The 27870-nt window shown below is 41.2% G+C and overlaps 2 protein-coding genes and 2 non-coding genes across 4 annotated transcripts in view; 2 read left to right on the top strand and 2 right to left on the bottom strand.

The window, feature by feature from the left end:
* The first annotated feature begins 442 nt into the window (after window positions 1-442).
* LOC115023954 (sperm-associated antigen 17-like) lies at window positions 443-17456 on the top strand. Its single transcript, XM_029455324.1, has 7 exons — window positions 443-456; window positions 8021-8146; window positions 9185-9285; window positions 9393-9587; window positions 9819-10003; window positions 10393-10536; window positions 16896-17456. The coding sequence occupies exons 1-7, from the start codon at window positions 443-445 to the stop codon at window positions 17454-17456; spliced, it is 1326 nt and encodes a 441-aa protein (XP_029311184.1).
* Window positions 11338-11408, top strand: trnag-gcc (transfer RNA glycine (anticodon GCC)). Its single transcript has one exon. It is a non-coding gene; the product is annotated as a tRNA-Gly (tRNA).
* A 7292-nt stretch (window positions 17457-24748) lies between the features above and the next one.
* The window catches only part of LOC115023953 (sperm-associated antigen 17-like), a 36429-nt gene continuing 33307 nt past the window's right edge, over window positions 24749-27870 (bottom strand). Inside the window, exons 8-10 of the mRNA XM_029455323.1 lie at window positions 25706-25815; window positions 25548-25618; window positions 24749-24819 (exon numbers count right to left, since the gene is read on the bottom strand). Coding sequence (XP_029311183.1) covers window positions 25757-25815 — 59 coding nt within the window. The 3' untranslated portion in view covers window positions 24749-24819; window positions 25548-25618; window positions 25706-25756. The remainder of the gene's footprint in view (window positions 24820-25547; window positions 25619-25705; window positions 25816-27870) is intronic.
* trnag-gcc (transfer RNA glycine (anticodon GCC)) lies at window positions 27634-27704 on the bottom strand. The gene has a single exon. It is a non-coding gene; the product is annotated as a tRNA-Gly (tRNA).

The following is a 27870-nucleotide window of genomic DNA, read 5'->3' as shown; positions in this document are numbered from 1 at the left end:
TTTTAGGTTTTGCTCTCTTCACCAACATGACACCATGAGGGAGAGTTCGTGAGGTTGGTGCAGCACGTGGCTGCACCTTCTCCTCATCCCACCACCTAACAGTTTTGGGTGTTGCTCTCTTCACCAACATGATACCATGAGGGAGAGTTGGTGAGGTTGGTTCATCACGTGGCTGCACCTTCTCCTCATCCCACCAGCTAACGGTTTTGGGTGTTGCTCTCTTCACCAACATGATACCATGAGGGAGAGTTGGTGAGGTTGGTTCATCACGTGGCTGCACCTTCTCCTCATCCCACCAGCTAACGGTTTTGGGTGTTGCTCTCTTCACCAACATGATACCATGAGGGAGAGTTGGTGAGGTTGGTGCAGCACGTGGCTGCTCCTTCTCCTCATCCCACCAGCTAACGGTTTTTGGTGTTGCTCTCTTCACCAACATGATACCATGAGGGAGAGTTGGTGAGGTTGGTGCAGCACGTGACTGCACGTTCTCCTCATCCCACCAGCTAACGGTTTTTGGTGTCGCTCTCTTCACCAACATGATACCATGAGGGAGAGCTGGTGAAGTTGGTTCATCACGTGGCTGCATGGTCTCCTCATCCCACCAGCTAACGAGTCTACATGGTGCTGGCTGCACCTTCATGACACCAGGAGGGAGAGTTGGTGAAGTTGGTTCACAAGTTGAGCTTGTGTCTCTCATGCTGTGGAATTAAGATACATGCAGTTAATCAAAGGTTGTTTCATCCCAGCTGAGAAGGAACTCATCCATCTGTTACTTTTCTTTGAAAAGAGATAAATGTAGCCAACTAAATGAAATAACATGCTAATGATCATTAGGGTTAGGGTCGAAACTCGGCTCCAAGTATGAGATGGTATACACTTCCAGTCTCCTGAGTGATTAGATATTTACACAGCTAACAGACATATTTAGCATTATGAAAATAAGTTATCTAGGGCGTTCACAAACGTTAGTTGATGTTAGCTGTTCATGTAAACACATCTGCATATTGCACATCGTAAATTTGACAAATCAAGTTCTCACACACTTTCTACATGAGGGAGAAATAAACAGGGACTTACCTGAATCACAGGAGATTTGTTCAATCAGTTGAAGTGATCAGTTGAGTTTGTTAAGAAGTTTGTGGAGTTGAGAAGTAATGATGTTCTCTGTCCGATCGTCCAAGTTAAAGTGACAAATGGGCACAAGCAGCCTGAACTTGTGATATGAGTTCTAGAATTGTATGTCATAGCTCATTCTAATGTCCTGTTCTAAAGTTCCGATGCCTTTGAAGAATACACATAGTTCCAAATTATGCTAATGAGGTATTCATTCAAATTTAAAAAATATGAATTCCAGTTACTTAAGTTACTTTTCTCAACCTTCAGAACAGCTGTCCAACTCATTTGAGTTCAGGGGCCACATGCAGTAAAATCACAGCACAATAACCTGTAAATAATGAAAATAAATGTCCCTTTGCTTTAGTGCATACGAGTACATTCTGAAAATGTTCACATTTAATGAACTATCTTTTTACAAAACATTATGAACAACCTGACATTTCTTAAGAAAAATAAGTTCAATGTCAACAATGTTATGCCTCAGTTTATCATTTACACATTACAACTTTCAGATCACAGTGTAGCTACTAAACATTTAGTCACAGCTGTCCGGAACTGAACAATATAATATTTTACTTTATGATCAAAACAACTTGTCAAGATCTAGAAATTATTTTAAGTTTACATTCATTGCCACATCTGTGTAGTAATCCTGCCAGCTGAACTGACAGCACACATACAAACTTAAGTGGGAACTATTAAGGAGGAAGGTTCATTTATCCCCCGGCCTTGTAAATGTATAAAAAGTATAAATAAATACATAAAAGTTGTTGCTCTTTTGTACTGAAGCTGGTGACTGACATTATATTGCACAATGTTCAATGTCTTTAAATATCCATCCATCCATCGTCTACCGCTTGTCCGGGGTCGGGTCGCGGGGGCAGCAGCTCCAGTAACGAACTACTCCGAGTCTCTCCCGGATGGCTGAGCTTCTCACCCTATCTCTAAGGGAGACGCCACCCGTCTGAGAAAACCCATTTCGGCCGCTTGTACCCACGATCTCGTTCTTTAAATATTTCCTCTGTAAATATTAATTTTCTCAGAACTATATTCTTCAGGGTGCAAAAGTGTCTGAAGCAGCATTTTACATTAAGTAGGCTTACTCACTGTTTAATTTGCTCTTGAAACTTGGCATCTTTTAGCCGTCACAAGTGTATCACTATCAGGCGTCAAATCCTGAGTAGCAGCCAGGATGTCATTTAAGTCGTCTCAAACATGCACAAAACTTTTGCAGCAAGTCCTGTCAATTTGGGGTGCCCTGGCAAGAGATACTGATAAAAGGTGTCCAAGCCCGCCGAGGCAAATTTGTGGTTCAAATCTGAATGGCACTGCAAGTTGATTACTTCAAGTTGAAGGATGTTGAGGGGCAGATCAGAAGCCTTGACTGTGAATGGCGAGCGAAAAACTGCAAATTCTGTCAAGTTCACCAAAGACCTGAAACCGTTGCTCCAACTACCGCAGCTATACCATAATCTTGTCTTTGTACCGATTCATGTACATCATGTATATGTATTAACTCCAGTCACACGCACATCTTTTAGACGAGGAGAATGAGCAGAGTCACCACTTGACATTTGCTTCTCCCACAAAGTCATCTTCAACTTGAACGTGCGTATGCTGTCATAATACTGTGTGACAACTTTTTTGTGACACTTTGTAAAGTCATCCCGCGGGCCGGATTAGACCCTCTGGCGGGCTGGTTTTGGCCCGCGGGTCATATGTTTGACACCCCTGAACTATAGAGTCTTGAATAACTCGATGCTTTTGGCACTATTTAATTTTGTCAGTCCTTATCAATATTAATATTTGATTGATCCCATCTGCTCCTGCAGGGCTGTTGGGAAACAGTCGGGTATAAGCCGTCGTTTGTGCTCAGGCACTGTAGCTCTTTATATAAGCACATCAGCTGCTCGTGGTGCGAACCTGCAGAGTTTGTGTGACATTTCTCTCACTCTTTAATAGAGGGGTCTCCATAGTGATTTCCCGGGACTCGAGATAAACGAGATTGAGGTGAACTGAAGATTGTGGCACTTGTGTGGGACATCTAGGCTTGTGACCTTTTTCAGCCTCTCATCTTTGTAAACTCATTGTTTGAGGCTAAAGTAAGTAGGCTATTTATATAATGGTGTACTACATGTTGATTTGTTTTACCAGGAACAGTACACTCACATCATTCATGCACAAACAATTGAACAGGGTCACATGGTTACTGTAGTTCAGGGGTCGGGAACCTTTTTGGCTGGGAGAGACATAAAAGCCAAATATTTTTAAATGTATTTCCTTGAGAGCCATATATTTAATAAAATTGAGTTTTAAGTATATCACGTCTCCGAGTACTAAAAGTGCTATCAGTGTTTCCCCTACCATTGTCTGTGCCCCCCCAACAGAACCCTGCGCCCCCCTCTGATTTTTTAAATGTATTATTCACAACTCACTTTTCACATTGAACAGGTGCTCTTTTATTAAATAAACTAAACGTTTATGTTATTTATCTAATGTATGTGCACGTTTCTGTGTCTACTGCAGGGGTGTCAAACTCAAGGCCACCATTATATCCGGCCCGTGAGAAAATATCATATTTCTATCATAACTGTCCCGCCGGTTTTGGTAATTAAATCAATGCATGGTACAACCACGGGAAAATACATATTTAAGGAAGTATCTAAATGTGTGAATGAAATGAAACTGCCCCGGGACAAACCATACCTGTCAACCCTCCCGTTTTCCCCGGGATTATCCCGTATTTTTCCTTCTATCCCGCTGTCCTCACGTTTAAATATTTTCCCGTAATTATCCTGTATTTTAACCTTTCAAAAATAAAAATAGGCCTAATTTAAAAAAGGGTAAAGTGGCTTCCGGCAGAGCAGGTGGCAGTATTATGTTTAACTTTAGCTGAAAAACGTTATCCGCCAGTAAACACACAGAAGAAGAAAACGGGAACAATAACACAGAAGAAGACGACAACATATGATGAGAGTCACAGTGGACGGGAGATAGATGGAGACGCAGCTGTACCTGCCAAACAAGTTCAAACTTTATGCAAGTAACTAAACAAATGAGAGGAGACCTTCTCTTATTTATTAAAAGCAGAGTCGGACAAACTCGTGCTTTTTGTAAAGTGTGTCATTCAGATTTAGCTTTGCACACGGCGGAATAAGCGATGTTCGCCTGCACGAAAAATCGTCCGAGCACAAGCACGAGGCACAAAAACATCCACTGTCAATGACTTCATGTGTGACAAGAACTGTGTCGGAGGAAGACCAAGTGACCAAAGCTGAGGGAAAGATGTCGCTGCTTTGCGCTAAAAATAATGTAGTTGTTTTTTTTCATTGTGCGATGCGAGGGTCTAAGGACAGAGGGTGTCGTATCCTGTAGTCTGTAAAGTACACTGAGACAAATGTATAATTTGTGATATTGGGCTATATAAATACATTTGATTTGATTCAGCTAGCCTTGAGGCAGGCAAAGTCTGCAACCTATGTTTACAACAAGTCCCTTGCAGATGCTAGGGACTCCCACACTGAATAAAATGTATATGCAATTAAAATACATACCGGTACATCTTATAAACATGTCTGTACAAGTAATACATACTTTAAATAAACATGTATTTCCTGAACCCGTCCCTTATGTGATTACATTTACATTATAAGGGTAGGTGCTGGCTGGCTGAGAGCTGTTAAGGTATGGGCGGAGTCCACCAGAAAATGTCCCTTATTTTGAAATTCCAATGTTGACAGGTATGGGACAAAGTGACGGGACTGAAGACAGACGAGACTGAGATGTGATGAAAAGAGCGGATTAGTGCAGGATGCGGGAGAAGATGCCTTAAGTTTGGCCCTCTCTGTGATTGAGTTTGACACCCCTGGTCTACTGCGCAGTTTCTCCTCAGCTGTTTCGCATTTCGCAAGTTAGCATTTAGCTAAAAGCACTGTTGTTTCCAAGAAAGGTCGTGTCCATGTATCATAAGATCTGCATACCAACTATCCTAACCATAACCATCCGAGGACGATGCTTAACCTTAACTATCTCGTTACCATCTAGACACGACCCCCAAGAAGTGGTCCCTATGTTCCCAGGGCCCTGTGTTCTTAATATTAACATTAATAGCTAGGTAAGGGTTATCATCTTACGTTTCAAATGCAGTTTGAATGGTATAAAAATCCATTCTGTCAATGTGGAAATGAAAAATGTTACATTGCTGAGAACATAAACCCTTTGAAAGGTCTTGTTAATGTCTCATATGAAGGCAACTAGCATGATTACCTAGCGTGATAAAATCACACGAGCCTTTGTGCCACATGACAATGTCTGACATGAAATGTTCATACTCAAGCACACAAGCACAATACCATGAATAACCAGGAAAGTAAAAGGACCTGTGTGATGTAATGCAACACAAAGAAATACCCTTGCAATAGAACACTAACAGGTTTACAATTGTTGTTGAGATGGATACAGTTTGTGTTTACTCGGTTGCATGAAATGTTCAGGCTGCACTTTGTAGCCGTTCAGTTGTAATTATTAAGTTAGTAGATGACTGATTTGATGGATTGCATTCAAATTCACACACTGGTCATTCAGTGTGTCTGTCTCTTTCCCTTAACATGTATTGCAGCACTTGAAATGATGCTTTATGAGCTGTTGACAGAAGTCTGACGGCATTAAAATGTTTGTGAGCACATGATTTTAAATTGATTGCTACATTCGGTCATTAATACTTCGAGATCCTGCTGAGAGCAACACAGTGTGAAGTATAGGCAGTACCTTCCCGAGAACTTAGTGTCTCATTGTATTTTAAATTTCAGTGGCTCAAGTATAGTTTGCTTTTACACAAGGGTGTTAAGCACCTCTTTGGTTGATCATATAACAATAACTTAAGTAAAAAGCATTGAGTAACTAAGGAGAAAGTGGAGGAAGTTCTTAAATAAACCTTTACGAAATGAAACAAAATAGCCCTAATGGACACATGATGAACAGCAGTGTATTTCTAAAAAGATAAGGATATTTTGAGATGTTGCTATGCTATTCGCAACCGTGTGGACGGAGCGTTATTTAAGTGTCACTACAGTGTTTATCTGGCTGCTGTGTCCTTCGTAGGACGCTGGTTTGGAGCTGACAACTCCTCCAAAGCTAATGCTCTGCTGGCTTCAAACATGGATTTCTCTGGCATCTGACAAGTGGGCGTTGTCTCACTTTTGACCTTTTATGGGGAGCTGCTGGAAGTAGGTTGTTGCCTGGGTGAAATCACCATCATGACAATGGCCCTTGCATTAATAAAACTGCTCCAATGGGATAGATTGGAAATCTGCCAAATCAGGACTTTGGTGCAGAGATGTGGTGCATGAAATTATTTATAATAAGTTCTGATGAATAGAATAGAATAATGCCATTGAGTCATTTGTAACAGAGGTCCAGTGTTTGTACTGTATTGAGTCATTAATTTTCAAATGGAGCATTTTTTCTGGCTCAAATAAGAAAATATGGCACAACAGGAACAGCTGTATGTTTTTGGAGATATGAAATAACACAAAGAAATGAATAGAAACGGCACAAATAGAGCAGGAAGAATGTTTTTGTGTTTAATAAGATTAACAACTTGCAATGCTTAGTCCACCATTTGTCTTGAAACAGCAACTGTGACATTTCTTTTCCATTTCAATAATGGAATTAGAATTGCAGACCTAATACAAAATACAGATTATGATTATTAAGATATGTCGTAGCTCAATTCATTGTTGCCTGAGAGTGTAGGAAGGGTGAAGGGGCCACGACCTCTTTGCCATGGTTAAATTACCTGTGCCATATTGTGTGCATCATTATGGTTCTTGATAGATTTATATTCAAGTCAAGATTCATACAGTATATCAAAGTAGAATTAGAGACTCTTCCTATTGGTGTTGCTGTAATTGAACTTCTCTCTTGTTGCTTGGATCTTCTGCTGGAACAACACTTTTATCATCCATGTACATATAAAATGACACTGAATTGTATGTTTTCCATATTGCCATTCTCAGGATGCTCTGGTTCATTTCTTCACTGATTCTGGCACTGATATCAAACCAGCTGTCTTTCATAATGTCAATCACTATGTTGTGGCTGAAGTTTTGGTTTTAGTTAAGAATTGATTACGTTTTGGTTGCCAGATGGTTGCAATTTATGAATTACTCTCTTACAATAATAATAAGTTCAATTGATGTGAAATAGTGACATATTGTGTAAACTCTTACCATTATTTGGGGATCATTGTTTTGCGTCTAACAGCCCAGAGATCCCACTGCCATCTAGTGGAAGAAAGGAATGCTTGACATGTTACCCACAAAAAATGCTTTCCATTTAAATTAAATGATTTCATTGTTGATAAGGGATAGTCTCTACAGATAATTATATGTGTTTTACTTTTTTGACTTGTGGATGTGGTTGGATGAAGGTGAGATAAATAAGTATTTCTGATTGACACTGTGTGGATATATGGGTTGTACATAATATATAGGCCTACATATAAATGTATACTTCCATCTCCTTTTTCGGACATAAACTATTTATTTATGTAGTTTGTTTAAGTTGTAGGTTAAATGAGAATATGTACATTGAGAGTTTGATATATTTATAGTGTTCATGTTTTTAAGTGTTCGAAATTAATTCAATTAGTCTAAATCTTTGTAATGTGTGTTCCTCTTTTGTAACGCAAAATGCTTTTGTTTTGAAAGTTTCCAGAAAGTCATTTATCCCTTTGGGAAGCTTTACTCTCGTGTCCTTACTGTTGCCAGGGGCAACACAAGCCCCAGGCGACGCTGGCCGACGGTTAACTAACTGGCAGTTTTTACCTAGCTTAGTTAAAGTAGTGCCCTGATATTTTAAAGACTATTTTCAATTGTCTGTGTTCTTTTTTAATGTAAATAAGTGTCACTGAGTGCAAATGCCACCAAAAGCAGCTAAAAGGGTCTCAGACAAAAAGCCCAACGCTTCTGGAGCCGCAGTTGTCAGTAAGAACTGGGAGGCTGGACTCACCAGAGCACCGTTTGAAGAGGTTTGTTCACTTCACTCACTTCTTTCTTCACTTTAACTTATATGTGAACTTATTTCTCTTTCCTTACACAAAGTGAAACTTACAGAGGTCGTATTACTTGGCTACATGCGGTAGTTAGCTCACTTTTACCGGTTGGCAGTAGCTAGCTAGCTAACGTTTACGTTACAATGTTTAATGTCAATAGCTCTTTATTTCAGGTACAAGAAGGGATTTAAAATGGGGGTGTTATCCTTCAATTTGCTTCTTGAGAGACACTTTCAGTAACGTTAACACCGTCACTAGGTTATTTGGTGAAACGTGTTGCCAAACATACTTTCTGTGGCATTTGTCACCATAATTAGACGTATAAATTGCATAAAACGCAGTAAACGTTGGAGCTTTTACTTTGGAGGTAAGACGTCCTAACCGGAAGTCTTGTTTATTATTGAGTTTATCTTCTCTCAAGTTAAAAAATGTAATATTGGAAAAAACTATTAGATTATTTATACATTCCTAATTTACTCAAAATGTTTAGTTGACCACAAAGGTTTTTGTCGGGAAAACAGATTACTCTTCAGTACACGGACACTTTCCGTACATTTGTTTTTGTTGTACAATTTAATTGATCTTTTTTATACTATGAAATATATTTACTGCAACTTTTATAAGAACAATTAGAAGATGTAACGTTATACATTTTCTCAATAAAGCTGGGAGTGAACAAATATATCTCCAGTAAAACCGCAAATACTAGCTAGACCCTGGGGAAGACCCAGGACTCTGCGGAGAGATATATCTCCTCATTGGCCTGGGAACGCCTCGGGTTCCCCCAGTCGGAGCTGGCGGATGTGGCCCGGAGAAGGGAAGTTTGGGGTTCCTTACTGGAGCTGCTGCCCCCGCGAGGCGACCCCGGATAAGCGGTAGACGATGGATGGATGGACTAGCTAGATTTTAAATCCACCTGTCAATTATCTGTAATGGAAACAAGGAGAAGCGTGATGTGAAATCAGTTGGTTGTTGATGTATTATTATATTATTATATTAACCTGGTATTCTCAGGAGTCATGGCAAGCCTGTGTGTCCCTCACCTGTGGGACCTTCCAAGGAGAAGAAGACCAAGTTAAAACGCAGGGATGATGTTGAGCCTCCAAAGTTCATAGGTAAAAACTCAAATTAAAACCAACTACCACCTACTTCTACAGTATATGTATAGAATGGATTGTGTCTGTGTATGTATTGGATGAATTCTCTGTGTGTCTGGGCTTAGATGACGAACCACAGGATGGTCCTCAACACTACGTGCTGATACTGGGATTCTTCCAGCCCCACCTGATCGGAGCGCTTGATGCCATAGGTGTACATGTAGACAATGTCATTAAATTGTGTTCGGAGGGACAGCAGGAAAACCCCCCCTGTGGGGGCCATGAGCAGAGTCTGAGCGCACCTCCGATTTTGGATGCAGGTAAAGTGTAGAGTGCTGCAGAGTGAGTTAGCATGTTTGCACTTCTGGTTCCCTTTTCTTAAAGTCAATGGGTTTTTGGTTAGATGTCTCAAATAAGGTGGCAAGTTAAAGAAATGTTCACGTTTTGTTCTACATCATAAAATATGTCATAATATATTTACATGTCTTATTTTTTATATTTAGTGTATGTTGTTATTAACATTACATCACCCCTTCCTTTGTGTGTGCCAGAAGCAGAGGTTCATGGTCATGTAGAGTTGGCTCTGCAGGCCAGGAAGTTGGATGTATTCTGGTCCGGTCTGAGACCGGTGTTGGACAGCAGGCCACATGAGTCCAAGCTCCATGATGTGGTTCAGCTCAGCTACACTGTCCCAGGTCTCTGGCCTGCCTTCCAAACACAGGACCCTGAGGCTCAGGTGAGTTGTGCCGACAGATATTAGTTTCATACATGTGTTCTCATTGAAGCTGCTCTGTACCTCTGATCTTGCACTGTATGTTGGAACAGGTCTGTGTGCATATTGTGGGTTTGGGAGTTTAATGTTTGGTCAGACCAAGATTTAGAAGGTTTGAAATTCTGCCCTCTTTATCTTATTGTTGAGTTAGTTGTATAGAATATTAAAGATTATAATAAACCTTTTGATATTACATTTTTTGATCATTCTTAAGGTCTTTCTCTATCTGTCTTTCTCACCGTCTCAGCCTTGTTATATTTGCTTATCATTCAGCTTCACATCTTCTGTGACTTTGACTGTGATTTTGAATTTGAATCCTAATCTGTGTGTCTGTGGGTGCACTGTGTGTCCAGCTGGAGATGGGAAGCCGAATCTTTGAGGGTGTGGCCAATCTCATCTATGACTGTTTGGACTGGCGCAGGCAATATCAGCGCTACCTGGACAACATCCAACTCTTCATTGTACCCACTGTTCTGTTGGATCCACAGCCTACAGAGGTACACATATACACACATACATGCATGTCAGTCAGTATAACTACACACTAGGGCTGCAACTAATGTTTATTTTCATTCTTGATTAATCTACTGCTAATCATATTCAGTTTCCTGTCAAAATGACGACATCGCAGAGGTTTACATGTAGCCATGTTAATTTCACTTTTTGTGGTCAATGATCGCAAGTATGTAGGACAGAAAATGACACAGTATCAATAAATACATTTAGAAATATATATATATATATATATATACAAGAATTAATAGATGCGTAGAAAAAGGTATACATAAATAAATAAAAAGAATACATATGGATATAAATGAATAAATCCTAAATAAATGCTGAAACTTATATTTAACAGGACAACAATAAATACACGTCCTAAATGTATTCCTACAGCTTTGTTAACCTTCATAAGCGACATCTTCAAATGTCCCGTTTTGTTCGACCAACAGTTCAAAACCCAAAGATATTCACTGACCCTCATCATTTCTCTGGATATTGCCCCCTCCCCTGGTGTTTTTGTTTCTTCCTATAATGGCCCTAATAAGCTGTCATAAGATTGACATAATGTCTAACTTAAAACGTTGGATCAAGGCACACACTAGAAATGTGTCCACACCGAAGAGGAGAGAAGCCACATGTTAAAAAGCTTGCTGACTACTGCACAAAATGAAGAAGACCAGAAGGTATAGTGGACATACTGCAAAAACGCATCCCTTCAAGAAATGTACTACTTAGTCATATACTTTCACTATTTCCTTTGAAAAATTTACATGACATAAATCTCTGTATATGTAGCATTGGTGGTTCAGTGGTAGAATTCTCGCCTGCCACGCGGGAGGCCCGGGTTCGATTCCCGGCCAATGCATCATAACCTTTTACGAAGGATGGAGTGAAATGACTGGTTTGTGTTTCAATGGGTCGGGCTTAGCCAATCAGTGCCAACTCCACTGTCACGTTGAGAGTTCTGTCACACAGACAGTATGGTGGGCTTAAAATGTTACGTGGCTGGGGGAGTGCTTGCTTTCATGAGTGTAGGAATGGACGAGGGGAAAATAGGGAGAGAGTAAGAGAGCTAAGCACACAGCTTGGAGGCTGAAATGCTTGTGAGACAGAAACAAACAGACGGTTAGAGAGATGCAATGCAAACTAGAGAAGGCCATTTCTATGAAATGGACGCTGAAAAGCTGACGCAGCATTGCTGGCCTAAATGTTTAGGAAGAAGGGGAAGTTTGGAAGTTTGGAAAAGTAGGAATGGGTATAATTTGTATGAATATCGAGTGATGAATACATCAGCACCAACATTACAAGGACAGACTAGTGTCGCTTTGAATTGAATTACAAAGTGAACTGACACCAGGGATGTGACCGGAGAGACAATCCAGAAACCTGCGTGTGATAGAATCAAGTGGAAGGTTTTACCACTGCAGTGAGTAGGTACACAGCGAGTGAAACGTCTCTAGTGTAAAGTGCCAAAAAGGCATCACTTAGTTTAAAACCAGAATTATACTTAGAAAACAAATGTTTGGTGGTCGGGTTGATTTACTTCAGCGTTCAGTAAAAGGCCAGTCTGTACAGCTCACAGTAGAAAACCAATACTGTAAAATGTAAAAGGTTTGTAATAGTCGGGAAGAATCAAGATGTGGCGTTTGTTTTCATGTTTTTAGGTTCATTACATTACAGGTCATTTAGCAGACGCTCTTATCCAGAGCGACTTACATTGAACTTAGTACAGGGACAGTCTCCCTGGAGCAACTCAGGGTTAAGTACCTTGCTCAGGGGTACAATGGTGGCAGCCTTCTATTGAACTCCCGACCTTCTAGTGCAGGGGTCGGGAACCTTTTTGGCTGGGAGAGCCATAAAAGCCAAATATTTTTTTTATGCATTTCCTTGAGCCATATATTTAATAAATTTGAACGCAACTTTATGCGTGCATTTTTTTAAAAGAAGAACACGTCTCCGAGTACTAATAGCGGTGTCAGTGTTGCATTGAACAGGTGCTCTTTTATTAAATAAACTAAACGCTTACGTTATTTATCTCATTTATGTGCACGTTTCAGTGTTTACTGCACAGGTGTCAAACTCAAGGCAATTATGACCTATTTAACCTCTTATGTATGTTGGTGTTTTTGTTGTTGTCCTGCATTTTAGCGCCTTGAGATTGCTTTTAGCTTTTAAAGGCGCTTTACAAATACAATTCATTATTATTATAATTATTATTATTATTATTATTATTATATCCGGTCCGCAAGAAAATATCATGTCTATCATAACTGGCCCGCCGGTTTTGGTAATTAAATCAATGCATGGCACAACCACGGGAAAATACATTTGCGGAAGTATCTAAATGTGTTATGAACGTGACACAATAGGTGGGACTCAAAAGCAACTCAAGACGAGGTTTCAAAAGTAAAAAGGTCTTTATTCAAGATCGTTATAAATAACAAAAAATCACTCGCATGGACAAAACTAAACTTGATTTAGGCAATATTCTACAATAGTTTACGGATTCAAAAACACTGGCTCTCTTAGTGGTAAGACACAAGACGAACTGGCACAGGACAAAGGGAGACAAGGACCACACACACACACACAAAACAGGTGTTAACAATCAAACAGACGGGAAACCTTACAGATAGGAAGTGCTCTGAAACGAGAGGGAAAGGTAATTACGAAATAAAACAGGAAGTGCAATGACAGACAGTGCATGACGAGACGAGACATGAGTGACTGTAACTTAACAAGTGAACAATGAGACACAAATAAACAGACTCTAAACTAAACATGAAACATAAATACATTAACACAAATGACGGGATGTTACAAAATGTGTGAATTTAATTAAAGTTTTTGGAAAGCAAAGGGAAACACACCACAGATCTCTGGGACGATGTGAGCTGGCCTGTTTGTGCGACATAACGAAGCATCTCACTGTTAAACCTGCAGCTTCCGGGCCGTGTGATCACGGACATGTGTGATGCCAAGCTGCCTGTGGGAGACTGATGCAGAAGGAAACTTTGGTCACTACGTGTTTCCAAACACTGACAAACATCTCCACCGCTGTGTTCCCGACTGCATTCTGCTGATGTATTGAGCGCATTTGCCGAGCTGTTTGGGGCTTTGGAGGTGGGATGGACACAGAGACAGACAGACACACACACACGTGTAAGTGTGTGCGCTATGCAGTCAGAGACAGAGCAGAGGAAAGGAGAGGGGAGAACTTAAAAACAAATCCGCCATATCGCGTCATCGAAAGATGAGATATGGCGGATGTTGAGATATATATACACATAGGTTCCCAACCCCTGTTCGAGTGTTTTGTTTTGGAAGACGTACCACTAGACCACTAGGCCATCACCACCCAGGCACCATGGAAGTTCTTCTCAATAAAATACTTCAATACTAGAGCCAGCTAGAGAATTTTGGATTTGGTTCTGACTTGCAGCAGAGTTTCGACCCTAACCCTAATGATCATTAGCATGTTATTTCATTTAGTTGGCTACATTTATCTCTTTTCAAAGAAAAGTAACAGATGGATGAGTTCCTCCTCAGCTGGGATGAAACAACCTTTGATTAACTGCATGTATCTTAATTCCACAGCATGGATGACACAACTACAACTTGGGAACCAACATCACCATGTTGGTGAAGAGAGCAACACCCAAAACTGTTAGTGGTGGGATGAGGAGAAGGAGCAGCCACGTGCTGCACCAACCTCACCAACTCTCCCTCCCAGTGTGATCATGCTGCAGCCAGCACCACCTGAATGCTGCACGCCGTGGACTGAGGAGATGGAGCAGCCACGTGCTGAACCAACTTCACCAACTCTCCCTCCTGGTGTCATGTTGGTGAAGAGAGCAACACCCAAAACTGTTAGTGGTGGGATGAGGTGACCGTGCAGCCACGTGATGAACCAACTTCACCAACTCTCCCTCATGGTATCATGTTGGTGAAGAGAGCAACACCCAAAACTGTTAGTGGTGGGATGAGAAGGAGCAGCCATGTGCTGAACCAACTTCACCAACTCTCCCTCCTGGTGTCATGAAGGTGCAGCCAGCACCATGTAGACTTGTTAGCTGGTGGGATGAGGAGAACGTGCAGCCACGTGAAGCTTGGTGAGATGATTTCCTTTAACAATGTCAGATAGAGGAGAGAATAGAGAAGAGGGGCCATCATTAGAGCAGATAAGGGAACCGTATAATAACCGTTTGTATGTTTTCAGCCCATTGGCTGTCCTTTCTAAAAAATAGTCCAGTGGAACCCCCCAGGGAGGTTAAAGTGAGCACCCTCCACCTCAACTTTTGGTTCTGACTTGCAGCAGAGTTTCGACCCTAACCCTAATCATCATTAGCATGTTATTTCATTTAGTTGGCTACATTTATCTCTTTTCAAAGAAAAGTAACAGATGGATGAGTTCCTCCTCAGCTGGGATGAAACAACCTTTGATTAACTGCATGTATCTTAATTCCACAGCATGGATGACACAAGCACAACTTGGGAACCAACATCACCAACTCTCCCTCCTGGTGTCATCATGGTGCAGCCAGCACCACCTGAATGCTGCACGCCGTGGACTGAGGAGAACGTGCAGCCACGTGAAGCTAGGTGAGATGATTTCCTTTAACAATGTCAGATAGAGGAGAGAATAGAGAAGAGGGGCCATCATTAGAGCAGATAAGGGAACCGTATAATAACTGTATGCATGTTTCCAGCCCATTGGCTGTCCTTTCCAACGACAGTCCAGTGGATCCCCCCATGGAGGTAGAGAGAGTACCCACTCCACCTGAAAGCTCACCTGAGGAATGTAGCGTGGAAGAGGAGCACCCTGCAGTCACTGCCTCCACAGATGGTAAAAGAATGCTCACCCCCACTGTCTCAATTGTTAAGGTCTCTCACATTGTTGTTGATTCTAACATGGACAGCAGAAGCATTAAAATGTACTTTTGATTTTCAGACGACACGGAGCAAGAGCGGGAGAAGAGCAACAAAAGAAAAACTTCTTCAAGCGCTTCCTCTCATGGGCCAAAAGAACATTCTGCAGCTGCGGCTGCGGCTGTGTAGACTAGTGCGTAGAGTGTGTAGACCCTCACCTCACTTGACGTAAAGAACAAATATGATGTCTGTGGTCACAACGGCGTCTGCTGGAGAGCGGTTTAGCTGGGGTTAAGACCCCTGGACAGAATCAAGTAGTCAGTGCCACAATGCATGCTGGGAACCTTGTTTTGGATCTTTAGTAGAAGGCTCGGTCTGGGTTTACGAGGAGCAACGTTGGGCTGATCCAGAGCAGAGTCGAGTGACGGAGCGACAGGTGAAGTGCAGCAAGTGAACTGTTTCAGTTTGCCTGAAGACGCCGAGTGATTCTCTCTTCCGTCAGTCCCTGTTCAGGAGCCACTCTCCTGTCCACAGCCAGCCAACTGTGGACAGGGGACTTCCATAATCGGCGCCTGAACAAGGACCGACAGACCAGAGAATTCTCAAGCCACAGTTTATTGCCTTTTCCCTCTTCACTCAACTCCGCATTGGATTAGCACAGTGTCCTCCTTGTCACCCGGACCAACCAAGAGGTCCCGACCAGGAGACCATTACACTGACTACTGCACTTAGTCTGATATCCAGCCCAGTTAATCCCGACTCTCCGAAGCACAGCTCTGTTACTATACCCAACTGCCACAACATCACTAGAAGTTCACTATGTCACTGTGCTCTGCCCTCTATTATTTGTATTGTATTATATTGTATTGTTTCTTGTATTCTTGTACATCTCAATAAAAAAATGTTCTTGCATCTAAGGCAGTGGTCCCCAAACTAAGGCCCGCGGGCCGGATACGGCCCACCTCCACATTTGGCCCGGCCCCCTGAACAATACCAGAGACGCATTCTGATTTTTTTTTTCAGTCTGGCCTCGCGAATCCTAGACTAGCCCCTGTCAAATAGAACGGAATAATGGCGAAAAGGTTAGGTAAGAGAAAAATTGATTCAGAATGCAGGGTATTTAACCTGCAGTGGTCAAACGATTCTTTTTTTGTTCAATGCAAAGAAAAGGCTGTTTGTCTCATCTGTCAAGAGGCGGTGGCGGTATTCAAAGAATACAATCTGCGCCGACACTATGAATCCCGTCACAAAGACAAGTATGATAACTTGCAAGGCCAAATGCGAGCAGACAAACTCTCAAAGCTAAAAAGTGGACTGTTAGCTCAGCAGAATACATTTGTACGCCAAGCTCAGCTGAACCAGTCATCCGTTCGAGCCAGCTTTCGGGTTGCTCAACTGATAACAAGCAGCGGTAAACCTTTTACTGATGGAGTTTGTCAAGAAATGTTTGAATGCTGTCACGGAAGAGGTGTGTTCCGAGAAGAAAGATGTCTTTAATGCCGTGAGTCTGTCGGCGAGTACAATCACCAGACGCATTGAAGAAATCGGGGGTAATGTATATGCCCAGCTGCAGCAGAAGACGAAAGAATTTGACTTTTTTTCATTAGCACTGGATGAGAGCACGGACGTGCAAGACACAGCGCAGCTGCTCATTTTTATTCGTGGAGTTAGCGCAAACTTTGAGATGTGCGAGGAGCTGGCAGCCCTCCAAAGTCTCAAAGGGACTACAGCGGGGGAGGATATTTTCGGCAAAGTATGCCAAACCATGGAAGAGTTGGACCTAGACTGGTCAAAGCTTGCCAGCATCACGACTGACGGGGCTCCTAGTATGGTGGGCGCGTCTCGGGGTCTAATAGGACGCATGAACCGGGAGATGGAAGAACGGGGTCTCACCGCCCCGCTACAAGTCCACTGCCTAATTCACCAGCAAGCACTGTGCTGCAAAGTGTTGAAGTGGGATTCTGTCATGAAGGTTGTGGTGTCATGCATAAACTTCATCAGAGCAAAGGGACTTAAACAGGCAGTTCCAACAATTCCTGTCTGAACTGGAGCCTGCGCACGGTGATGTGCTGTACTACACAGAGGTCCTATGGTTCAGCCGGGGCAGTTTTGAGGCGTTTTTATGAGCTGCTACCCGAAATTAACGCATTTCTTCATTCAAAAGACAAAACGGTCCCAGAGCTGATCGACCCAGAATGGAAATGGCACCTCGCATTTTTAACAGACGTGACAGAAATGCTGAACAGCCTTAACTTGCAGCTACAAGGCCAGGGGGAACTCATTTGCGACATGTATTCTCACATAAAAGCATTTGAGATGAAACTTGCGCTGCTTTTGGAACAAGTGAAACTTAATTTTTTCTGTGAAGAACCCAGAGAGGGTGATTTGGTTATTAATTTCACAAATAGTATTATTTATTTCCTGACTTTCTTTTCTGTGAAGATCCCAGAAAGGGTTATTAATATTTGGTTATGTGTGGCTTTCTGGAAAACAATAAATGTTTACGTTTAGGCACCCCTGCGATCGTCACACTTTTTCTGTTACAAACTGACCCCGGCCCCCATCAGAGAAGGGAAAAGTTATGTGGCCCTCACAGGAAAAAGTTTGGGGACCCCTGATCTAAGGCATTGAATCTGTCAATTCAAATGTGTTACACTTTAGTGTTGAAACTGTTGACATAATATGTCTACATAGTTAGTTACTATTATTACTGCACTCACTATAATGTTGATTGAGACCAAGATGACATGCTAAATAGTAATAATAGATAATTACAGGAGTAAAAAGCAAATGTATTATTCTTGGCTGGTAAGAAACCTGTCTGGTCGGTAAATGATTTCAGCTACCAGCCACAAAGTTAGTTTTGATTGGAGACTAGTTGTAAATGTTGCAAATTTGAGTTTATTTAGTAAAGTATGAACTTTACATATTCAAGGTACTTTCACTTAATTTAAGTATTTCTGTTTAATGTTGGTTCATAATATGTAAATATTTTACTTTTTGCAACATACACATTAATGCAGTATTAACATTAATCCAAAAACATTAAATAGTAAAAACACTGACTGATTTTACAAATCACATATATATGCAATATCAGAGATCTCTTGTAATGATAATCCAGCTTCCAGACTAGGTCTGAGTTCTGTTGGGATACTAGGTATATTGAGAGTGTCTAAGAAGTTATTTTGACGTGTCAAATCTGTATTTATGTCAGTCGTATAAATTTTCAGACATTTTTAAAAGCCTCATTTATTTCTATATCATCTCCCTTATTATTCTGCATTAACATAATGGAGCTTTCAGTTTGTAATTGTTTAATGCGCCACGCTAATATCTTCCCAGGCTTCTCTCCTTGGTGGTAAATTGTTTGTTTGAGTCTTAGTAGACTTGCCACTGCTGATAGTTCATTACACTGTGACCTCAGTACGAGCAGTTCTTGTACTTTGGTGAAGGGTTTCTGAAAGGCCTCACTCTCCAGGGTTTTTATTTTCGATTCCAACATTGTCATTTCCTGACGAGCTTTTTTGGATTTGGAGCTTGTGTAGTTCATAATTTGGCCTCTAATAAATGCTTTAAAAGCTTCCCATCTTATAGATGCTGATGTTTCCGATGTATTTGTCTCAAAATGTAAATCAATTTGTTTGCCAAGATACGTGACAAAATCTGAGTCTTGCAACCATTTTTGTTGGAGTCGCCATTTAGGAGGATCTCTCGTCAGCCGTGAGTCGACATAAAGCGGTGAGTTTGGTGCATGGTCCGAAATAAGGATTCCATCATAAGTGCCGTCTTTAATTTTAGAAGCCAAATTTGCTGATATCAAAAAGTAATCAATACGGGAATAAGATTGGTAAGAAGCAGAATAGCAAGAATACTCTATAGCATCAGGCTTTAATTCTCTCCAGATGCCCTTCAAATTGAAATCTTTCATAATATTAAGTAATACTTCCCTGCTTTTGGTGTGTGATTTATCTATGCCTTCTGACCGATCCTTTGTTGGATCCAATACAGTTAAAATCCCCTGCTATGATGTAATTACCGTAATTTCCGGACTATAAGCCGCGACTTTTTCCCCATTTTGCGACCCTGCGGCTTATATAACAGTGCGGCTTATCTATGGATTTTTACAGCTAACGGCCACTAGGGGAATTCCTAAATCTATGGATTTTACAGGTTACAGTCCACCGGATGCAGGGAAAGAGCGCGCAAAAGTAGCGAGTGGTACAAGAGACAGACGGACATTACGAGAGCGAGGCAGTGTGTGAAACACCCTCATTATGGAAATATATATATTTATTTCGAGGAGTCTTATTTTGTTAAATATGCTTTTATGTTGATACTCCTGAAACCGGCACTTTCTGGGGGTTCGCGCCACTTTTTCGGGAGACGGAAAGAAGGATACGCTGAAGAGAGGGGTGCATGTCCAAAAACCCCGACTGTGGAGTTACCGTATGATGATGACTTCCATGTGTTTCTTCTGTTTCAACGGTAATTTATGGACAAATTAAGGAAAACACCAACGGTCAGAGACAATAAATGCTGATTGAACAGGCAGAAGTTCTCCATCGTTATTTCCTGGTTCTACACAACACAACGCAGAGTCGATCGTGGTGTCAGCTACAGACCGGCTACATACACATCAGTCAATTTAGCGTCTGCGGCTTATAGCCCAGTGCGGCTTATATATGTACAAATTAGTCAATTTAGCGTCTGCGGCTTATAGTCAGGTGCGGCTTATAGTCCGAAAATTACGGTACCAGTAAATGTTGAAAGCGTATAAAACAGGTCCCTGAAAAACTTTGGATCATCATTATTGGGAGCATATATGTTAACTAGATTCAGGGTTTCTGTTAGTAGAGTACCCTGTACAATTAAGTATCTACCAGCCTTGTGAAATGTTACCGATTTGTGAATTAACTCATAACACCCCTAGCCTGAGTAGAAATGTTGCTGAATACACACATCCCGTCCACCTCCTCCTAATTCTAATATCATCCTTTGGCAGAAAATGTGTCTCTTGCAAAAAAACTATTTTAGATTGCAGACTTTTAACTCTATTCATAACCGGTTTGATTTTTTAAAGTTTTTGCAGGCCTCGGCAATTCCAGGAAGTAAATGTAACCTCCACACCCTGCGACATGACCTTTGACACAGATTAGGTTACCCACATGTACATAAAAATAAAAAATACATTTAAAAAAACATTAAGAAACATAACATGGATGTTCCAAACCACATCAAACCCTGTGAACCTTTAACCCCTTTCCCGAATGCCTCCACCCTAATGGGCAGCCCCCCCCACCTCATGTTGATACTCCTCTTATAGCTGACAGTCACTGTACTCATACAAACACGTGCTTCAGCTCGACTATACTTCTATTCCTAACCTTTGTTTTGCATTACTAACCACCATGTAATCATAAGAAGTCCCACCAAAAGTAGTTCCACCATACTTAACTAATGGGCAGTGATCTCAGGAGGAGCCAACATGTTATGCTGTAACATTCCAGATTATAAAAGTACCAAATAAAATAAATATGCGTTCATGCTTCAATTTCTAAACTGAAGGCTCCACATACCCTTGTCATAAAACGGCACTTACCCGTTTTGTTAAACAACCATTGCAAGAGCTGATCTCAGTAGTACTTATTAACTCAACCTCATTTAAAGCTGTTGCTTTCAAGCTTGTAACTTAAATACGCCATGCAACATTGGTGAGATACTGAGAAGTATGGTGTAAACATAAAAAATAAAATAAAAACAGAAGTAAGTGCTAGGTCAGGGCTAACGTAATCAGCGTCCCATGTGTGGTATCAGACCCCAATGTTATATAAACACTCGTGACCACCAGAACATATAACAGAACATTTGGTCAGTGTCAGTCATTCAGTTCAAGTAGTCCGATATGTCCAGACATATCCAAGATGCCCGACCGCAAATACTTAAAGAAAATAATACATGATACCTGCACACAGTTAGCCCATATTAGCCCTTTAGCCGGTCGCAGCCACAGGTTACGTCCCTCCTCTCTTGCAATCCGCTCGATGAAGTTCTCCACAGCAGACGGGTTCTCAAAAGTGTGCGACTTGTCCTTGTAGGTCACCAGGAGCCTAGCCGGCAATAGCATGCCATACCGGATCCCCAGGATCTTTAGTTTCTGACGGACATTATCGAACATCTTCTGCCGCTTGTGCACTCCTGCAGCCAAGTCTGGATAGAATCTCACCTGCTGGTCTTTAAATAGGATCTGTTGTTTTGCCCTGGCTGCCTTCGTTACAACCATCCTGTCCTTGTAGTTTAGGAATTGCATGATCAAAGTTCTTGGTGGGGCATTTGCATCCCTCCTCTGGCCGATTCTGTGAGCTCTCTCCAGTATACACTTTGAATTTAGCGGTGCCAAAACTAACACGTCTGGGATCCATTTGTCGAGGAAAGCACAAGCGTCCCCTCTTTCAGCATCTTCTGGCAAGTTCACCACTCTCAAATTAGATAACCTGGATCTTGCCTCCAAGTCTTCAACTTTATCCTCTAGCTTCGTGTTTTTAACTTCAAGCGTGTTCACTTTATCTTGCAGGGAGATCACGTCGTCCTCGGTAGATGAGATTCTTACTTCAGCCTCTGCCATTGGTTCTGAGCATGCCCGTATCTCCTTTCTCATCCCCTCTATTGCTGTTAGCATGCCATCAAGTCTTGTGGAAAAGTCCCGACTTAAGAGAGCCTATTGCAATCAGGATTTCCTCCAGCCTCGCCCGTCTCAACAGAGGTCATGGCTGGCGCAATGCTAGCGCTAGCATAACTTTCTTTAGCTTCCACGTGTAGCTTGGATGCTCCGAAGTTTTTTAGCTTGGACTGAAGTGGTTTTGGTCGTCCTTTAGCTGATTTCCCTGCCGCAGCAGGCATTTAACCGTCTTTTCCGTAGAATAGAAACGATGGGTTGACATAAAACGTGGGTAATATTAGTATTTAAGACAGAAATTGGCGGAGCACTGATAGTTGCGTCTTCCTAGAGAGCCGCCATAACCGGAAGTCACAAAGTCCACTTTTAATACATATAGTAAAAACACGGGTTTGTTGACATAAATAACACTTCCATAAGCAATCTTTTTTTTGTGAGGGAAGTTTTTACATGCAATGATATATTGCAGAATAATTATTTTTCATGTGAATGTTTGGGTACCTTTTGATTTGGTACGCTGCGAGGTTTAGAAGTGAGGATAGAGGTTGGTAGTCTCACTTTAGTCCTCCTGAGCTTTCCAGTCACATCCACCTGGACTGACTTGCATTGTCCAGGTGAACCCCTCAGACTACTTTCACCTGACACACACACACACACACACACACACACACACACACACACACACACACACACACACACACACACACACACACACAACACACACACACACACACACACACACACACACACACTTTTATTTCATATTGAGGTTTGAGAGCAATTAAAAAATATGTGTTATAGTTCAAATGTTGTGTATGTAAACATGTACAGTGGGGAAATAAGTATTAACCACATCAACATTTTTTCATTAAAACATATTTCCAATGTAGCTATTCACTGGAAATGTAGACCAGATGGTAATAACTGAATAAAACTACACAGATAATGACATTGTAACATTCCAATCCATTAAAAAGTTAAGACTAAATGTATTGTTGTTTAAAAACGTACTTCCCACACGGTCTTGTTTGCCTCCATGTGCGTATGTGGAACCTGGGACTCTGGAGGTCTGGTATGGCTGCCTGGGCTCTGTGCCTTGGAGGGATTTGAATCCAGATCTGTTCCCTTAGAGCGGTAGGTGGAGGAGGACATAGGGACAAAGGTGGAGGTGTCTGTGGACTCTTCGTCTGTGGACTTCTGAGGACTCACTAGAACATCACCAACAGAAACACAGTTAACACTGCCTGCACTGTGAAGAAAATGTAACACTGTGTTTAATCAAGACATTGAGATGGACCGTATTCAACCTGTTTTCAATTTATGGTAATGTTGAAATATTTAAGTACAAATAAAAGCTTCACAAAGGATATGAATCGTATATGTGTTCAGTGAAACACCTCTGTATTCTCCTGTTGGACCATAGAAACTGTATGAGAGATGGATTCCATTGTCTAAAGCTGCTGAGAAGGAGCCCTGTTTCACTCTCTCATCTCCACAGGCTCTGACACTGAAACACACACACACACACGTTTGTTTAGTTAATTAATTAAAAAGTCACGCATTCAAAACCTTACTTCAGATAAAGTATGTAAGTATTATCAGCAAAATGTACTTCAGTAAAAGTATTGATTGTGCAGTAAAATGTTCCCTGTCAGTGTTTTACTAGTATAAAAGATATGTTTGGATTATTATTACTGGTGTGTTAATGTTACATTTTACTGCTGTAGATGTTTGAGGTTCAGCTCATTTGACCTCCTTTACATCCTGTTGGTAGTTTAATCTACACAACACATCAGATTCTATCAGATCATCACATGTTTGTATCTTTGTCCTGTTAGAACCACGTGTCTCTAAAAAGCCAACTTGTCATGAGTTTCTCAGAAGAACAGTTTTCAACCGTTGTGACGATGCATCATCCAGCTGATCCAAGAGGCTTTTTAAACACTTTATTCAGCTGAAGGAGGAGGAGAATCTTCTCAACACATACAAGAACACTTCGTCCTCCAAATGAACACATCTGGAGACGCATGGTTTTCATTAATAGGAAGGGGATGAACAATTGTAATCTGAAAAGTAACTGAAGCTGTCAAGACGAGTATAGAGGAGTATTAATTACTATATTTGCCTCTGAGATGTAGTGAAGTACAAGTAGAGATTTATGAATGTACTCCGTTACATTCCACCACTGGATAAAAAATAATCCTACAACGGGAAAAGGTATTGGCGACGACCTGAGACATGGATCAACTTTCCGTCCATGCTGTAGGCCTGTGAAACCCTACACATCACATGAACACACACACACATACACAAAGTGTTACTGTGATTATTTTTCAGCATCCCTCTTTATAGGTCGTGCACAGCACACTGGTTAAGTGGTGGTATCCAAAACATGGCAGAATACTGTCAGATCAAACTGATGATCTACTTTGTATGTTCTTCCTAATGTTTGTGTGCATGTCCTCACATTGACGGGCTCCTCTGAGGGATGCAGTTCTTGGTTTCCCCCCACAGGGGGCGCAGTGGTAGTAATGGACTCTGTGTGAGTCCTGGCTGAGCTGCCTGCTGTATCTGCTCTGCTCTTCTTGCCACTAGGCAAAGTTTTACTTTTCTTATTGACTGTCGACATAGCCTCCTCCTTCTGCTGCTGCTTGCCTTTCGGTGTACTCTCCTTCTTTGATTTCTTGGCCATCTCCTCCACCTTTAGCTGATCCTGCTCCAACTTCCAGGCCTGTAACATCATGCACTATTAATACACAGTGACGCTCTAAGGATAAGCAGTTAGAGATGATGGATGGAGGGATGTATTTAGTGCTTTGCTCTAAAAATGCTTCTTTTACTTGTTTCATGTTCACTGCACTTCATGGTCTAGCACCGGCGTGCACGTCTCACATGCTTACAGTGTATGAACTGGCACCAGTTTGAAAGTGGAGGACTAAAGTTAGTTCAAAGCTCTTATGCTCCGAGCCGCTGGAACAGTCTGCCTGAGGACCGGAGAGCGGCTGGAAGTGTTGAAATCTTTAAACGTAAACTTAAACCTACATATTCAGCCAGACTTTTGATTAAGAATAGTTTATAGACATGTTACACTTTTCGTTTTTATTGTTGTTATATTAATCTAAGTTCTTATTTCACAATGTTATACTATTAATGTTAATAGATTTATATCAATTGTATTACTTCTGCATCATTTCTTGCATGCATTGATATCAAATGGTCAAATTGTTTTAGTCTTTTCTGTTTTTTTCTTCAGTTTCTGCTCGTCATTCATATGTGAAGCACTTTGAACTGCCACTAACCTGTAGGGAAGGTGCTATACTCATTACGTTTCATTAATTGATTGATTGTAAAAGAAGATATCAAGTTGAATTTCAGTCCAGCCGGATTGACGGCAGCATTGCTGAAAGGACCGAACAGTGCCGACTGTGAAGGTGAATGTTCACGTTAGCTGGTACTGACTTTAAGGGAGCCTTTTCTGATGACTGGCTCCAAAGTGACCTCCTCCTCTGCAGAATCTGTAGCCTTTTCATCTAGTCCAGGAACAAACAAACATTGTATTTGTATGGTGGGAACATATAGTCCCATTGCCAGAGCTTTATGTTGACAAGCTACAGTACCATTTGGAGCCTCAGCAGGGCCTACACTTCTGAGTTGCATTGCCTCTCTCTTTAATTCTTCCTCTTTTGTCCAATCCGAAATGCGATCTGCCACATGGTCCAGGTACTTCCTATCATGACCAAAAAGCAGAACAAAAGTTTAGCCAGGATCATTTTCATTTATTTTTCATGTGTGAAAAAAAAGGTTTTGTTGTTAGGTGGTATTTTGTGTAATACAAGTGTTTGTTGTTGTAATACACATTGTTGCCATAACAGGCTGGAGTGCATCACTACCCCATGTAATAAAAAGGACTAAAAAGTATCCTGGCAAACAACAACAAAAGTCAACAACCATAACTTTATTCACCCGTTTTCTCAGATAAATATATCAGGAGCAACGAGCGAAACTAGTTTTCTGAGAAGATTCATATTGTATAACATAGTGTATCATAATGAGGCCGTTTATCACGACATATTATGGTCATTGTTTGTTTAAAAAAAAAAAAGCCGTGGGAGGGGGGTAATAATCAAAGAACAATTCAGAATTTCCAAAAATAAAGTGGTACATTTACAATAAAGAAACAGTAACTAGGCAAAAGTGTTTCATTGTTTGTTTGTTTTTAAATGTAAAAGGGCCTTTATATGATAAAATAGCAGCTACATTATTATGAACATATAAATAATACCTCTGTGTTACCAGGATCTTCAGTGAGAATCGTTGGACCTACAGTTGGAATAAATCATCAGGTTTTGCACAGTACAGTGTTTTACATACAGTACAGTTTAGAGGCAGTTGTACTGTGTCATAGTGTGCAAAACACATTCACACCATCATCCCAAAATATACCACACAGAGTAACTTGTCCCTGTGTACCTAGAGGGTTTCAGTACAGTAAAGGTTACATTTTGTTTGGTGAATAGTCATTTATTTTTAAGAATCTTTAGTATGTTAGCTAAACTGTGATTGTAGCGCCATCTGCTGGACTTATATTGTATTTGTGGCCCAGATATGCTCCCACACAATGAACAGAACATTTGCTCAAAAACAATACCACAGACTCAGACATGAAGGGAATGAAAAACACTGCCTGTTTCATGGCTCTAGTATTGAAGTGTTTCACTGACAAGAACTTCCATGGTGCCTAAAAACATGAAAACAAACGCCACATCTTGACTCTTCCCGACTATTACAAACCTTTTACATTTTACAGTATTGGTTTTCTACTGTGAGCTGTACAGACTGGCCTTTTACTGAACGCTGAAGTAAATCAACCCGACCACCAAACATTTGTTTTCTAAGTATAATTCTGGTTTTAAACTAAGTGATGCCTTTTTGGCACTTTACACTAGAGACGTTTCACTCGCTGTGTACCTTCTCACTGCAGTGGTAAAACCTTCCACTTGATTCTATCACACGCAGGTTTCTGGATTGTCTCTCCGGTCACATCCCTGGTGTCAGTTCACTTTGTAATTCAATTCAAAGCGACACTAGTCTGTCCTTGTAATGTTGGTGCTGATGTATTCATCACTCGATATTCATACAAATTATACCCATTCCTACTTTTCCAAACTTCCAAACTTCCCCTTCTTCCTAAACATTTAGGCCAGCAATGCTGCGTCAGCTTTTCAGCGTCCATTTCATAGAAATGGCCTTCTCTAGTTTGCATTGCATCTCTCTAACCGTCTGTTTGTTTCTGTCTCACAAGCATTTTAGCCTCCAAGCTGTGTGCCTAGCTCTCTTACTCTCTCCCTATTTTCCCCTTGTCCATTCCTAAGCTCATGAAAGCAAGCACTCCCCCAGCCACGTAACATTTTAAGCCCACCGTACTCTCTGTGTGTTCCAGTGACAGAACTCTCAACGTGACAGTGGAGTTGGCACTGATTGGCTACGCCCGGCCCATTGAAACACAAACCAGTCATTTCACCCCATCCTTCGTAAAAGGTTATGATGCATTGGCCGGGAATCGAACCCGGGCCTCCCGCGTGGCAGGCGAGAATTCTACCACTGAACCACCAATGCTACATATACAGAGATTTATGTCATGTAAATTTTTCAAAGGAAATAGTGAAAGTATATGACTAAGTAGCACATTTCTTGAAGGGATGCCCTTTTTGGAGTATGTCCACTATACCTTCTGGTCTTCTTCATTTTGTGCAGTAGTCAGCAAGCTTTTTAACATGTGGCT

The sequence above is a fragment of the Cottoperca gobio genome, chromosome 18 (genome assembly GCF_900634415.1).
Source record: "Cottoperca gobio chromosome 18, fCotGob3.1, whole genome shotgun sequence".
Lineage (NCBI taxonomy): Eukaryota > Metazoa > Chordata > Actinopteri > Perciformes > Bovichtidae > Cottoperca > Cottoperca gobio.
The sequence above is the reverse complement of the archived record's forward strand: the minus strand, read 5'-3'. Positions and strand labels throughout refer to the sequence as shown.

Coding starts and splice junctions, on each gene's coding strand:
- LOC115023954 (XM_029455324.1), top strand. Junction 8,147..9,184: donor CCAGAGCACCGTTTGAAGAG/GTTTGTTCACTT, acceptor TGGTATTCTCAG/GAGTCATGGCAAGCCTGTGT. Junction 10,004..10,392: donor CACAGGACCCTGAGGCTCAG/GTGAGTTGTGCC, acceptor CTGTGTGTCCAG/CTGGAGATGGGAAGCCGAAT.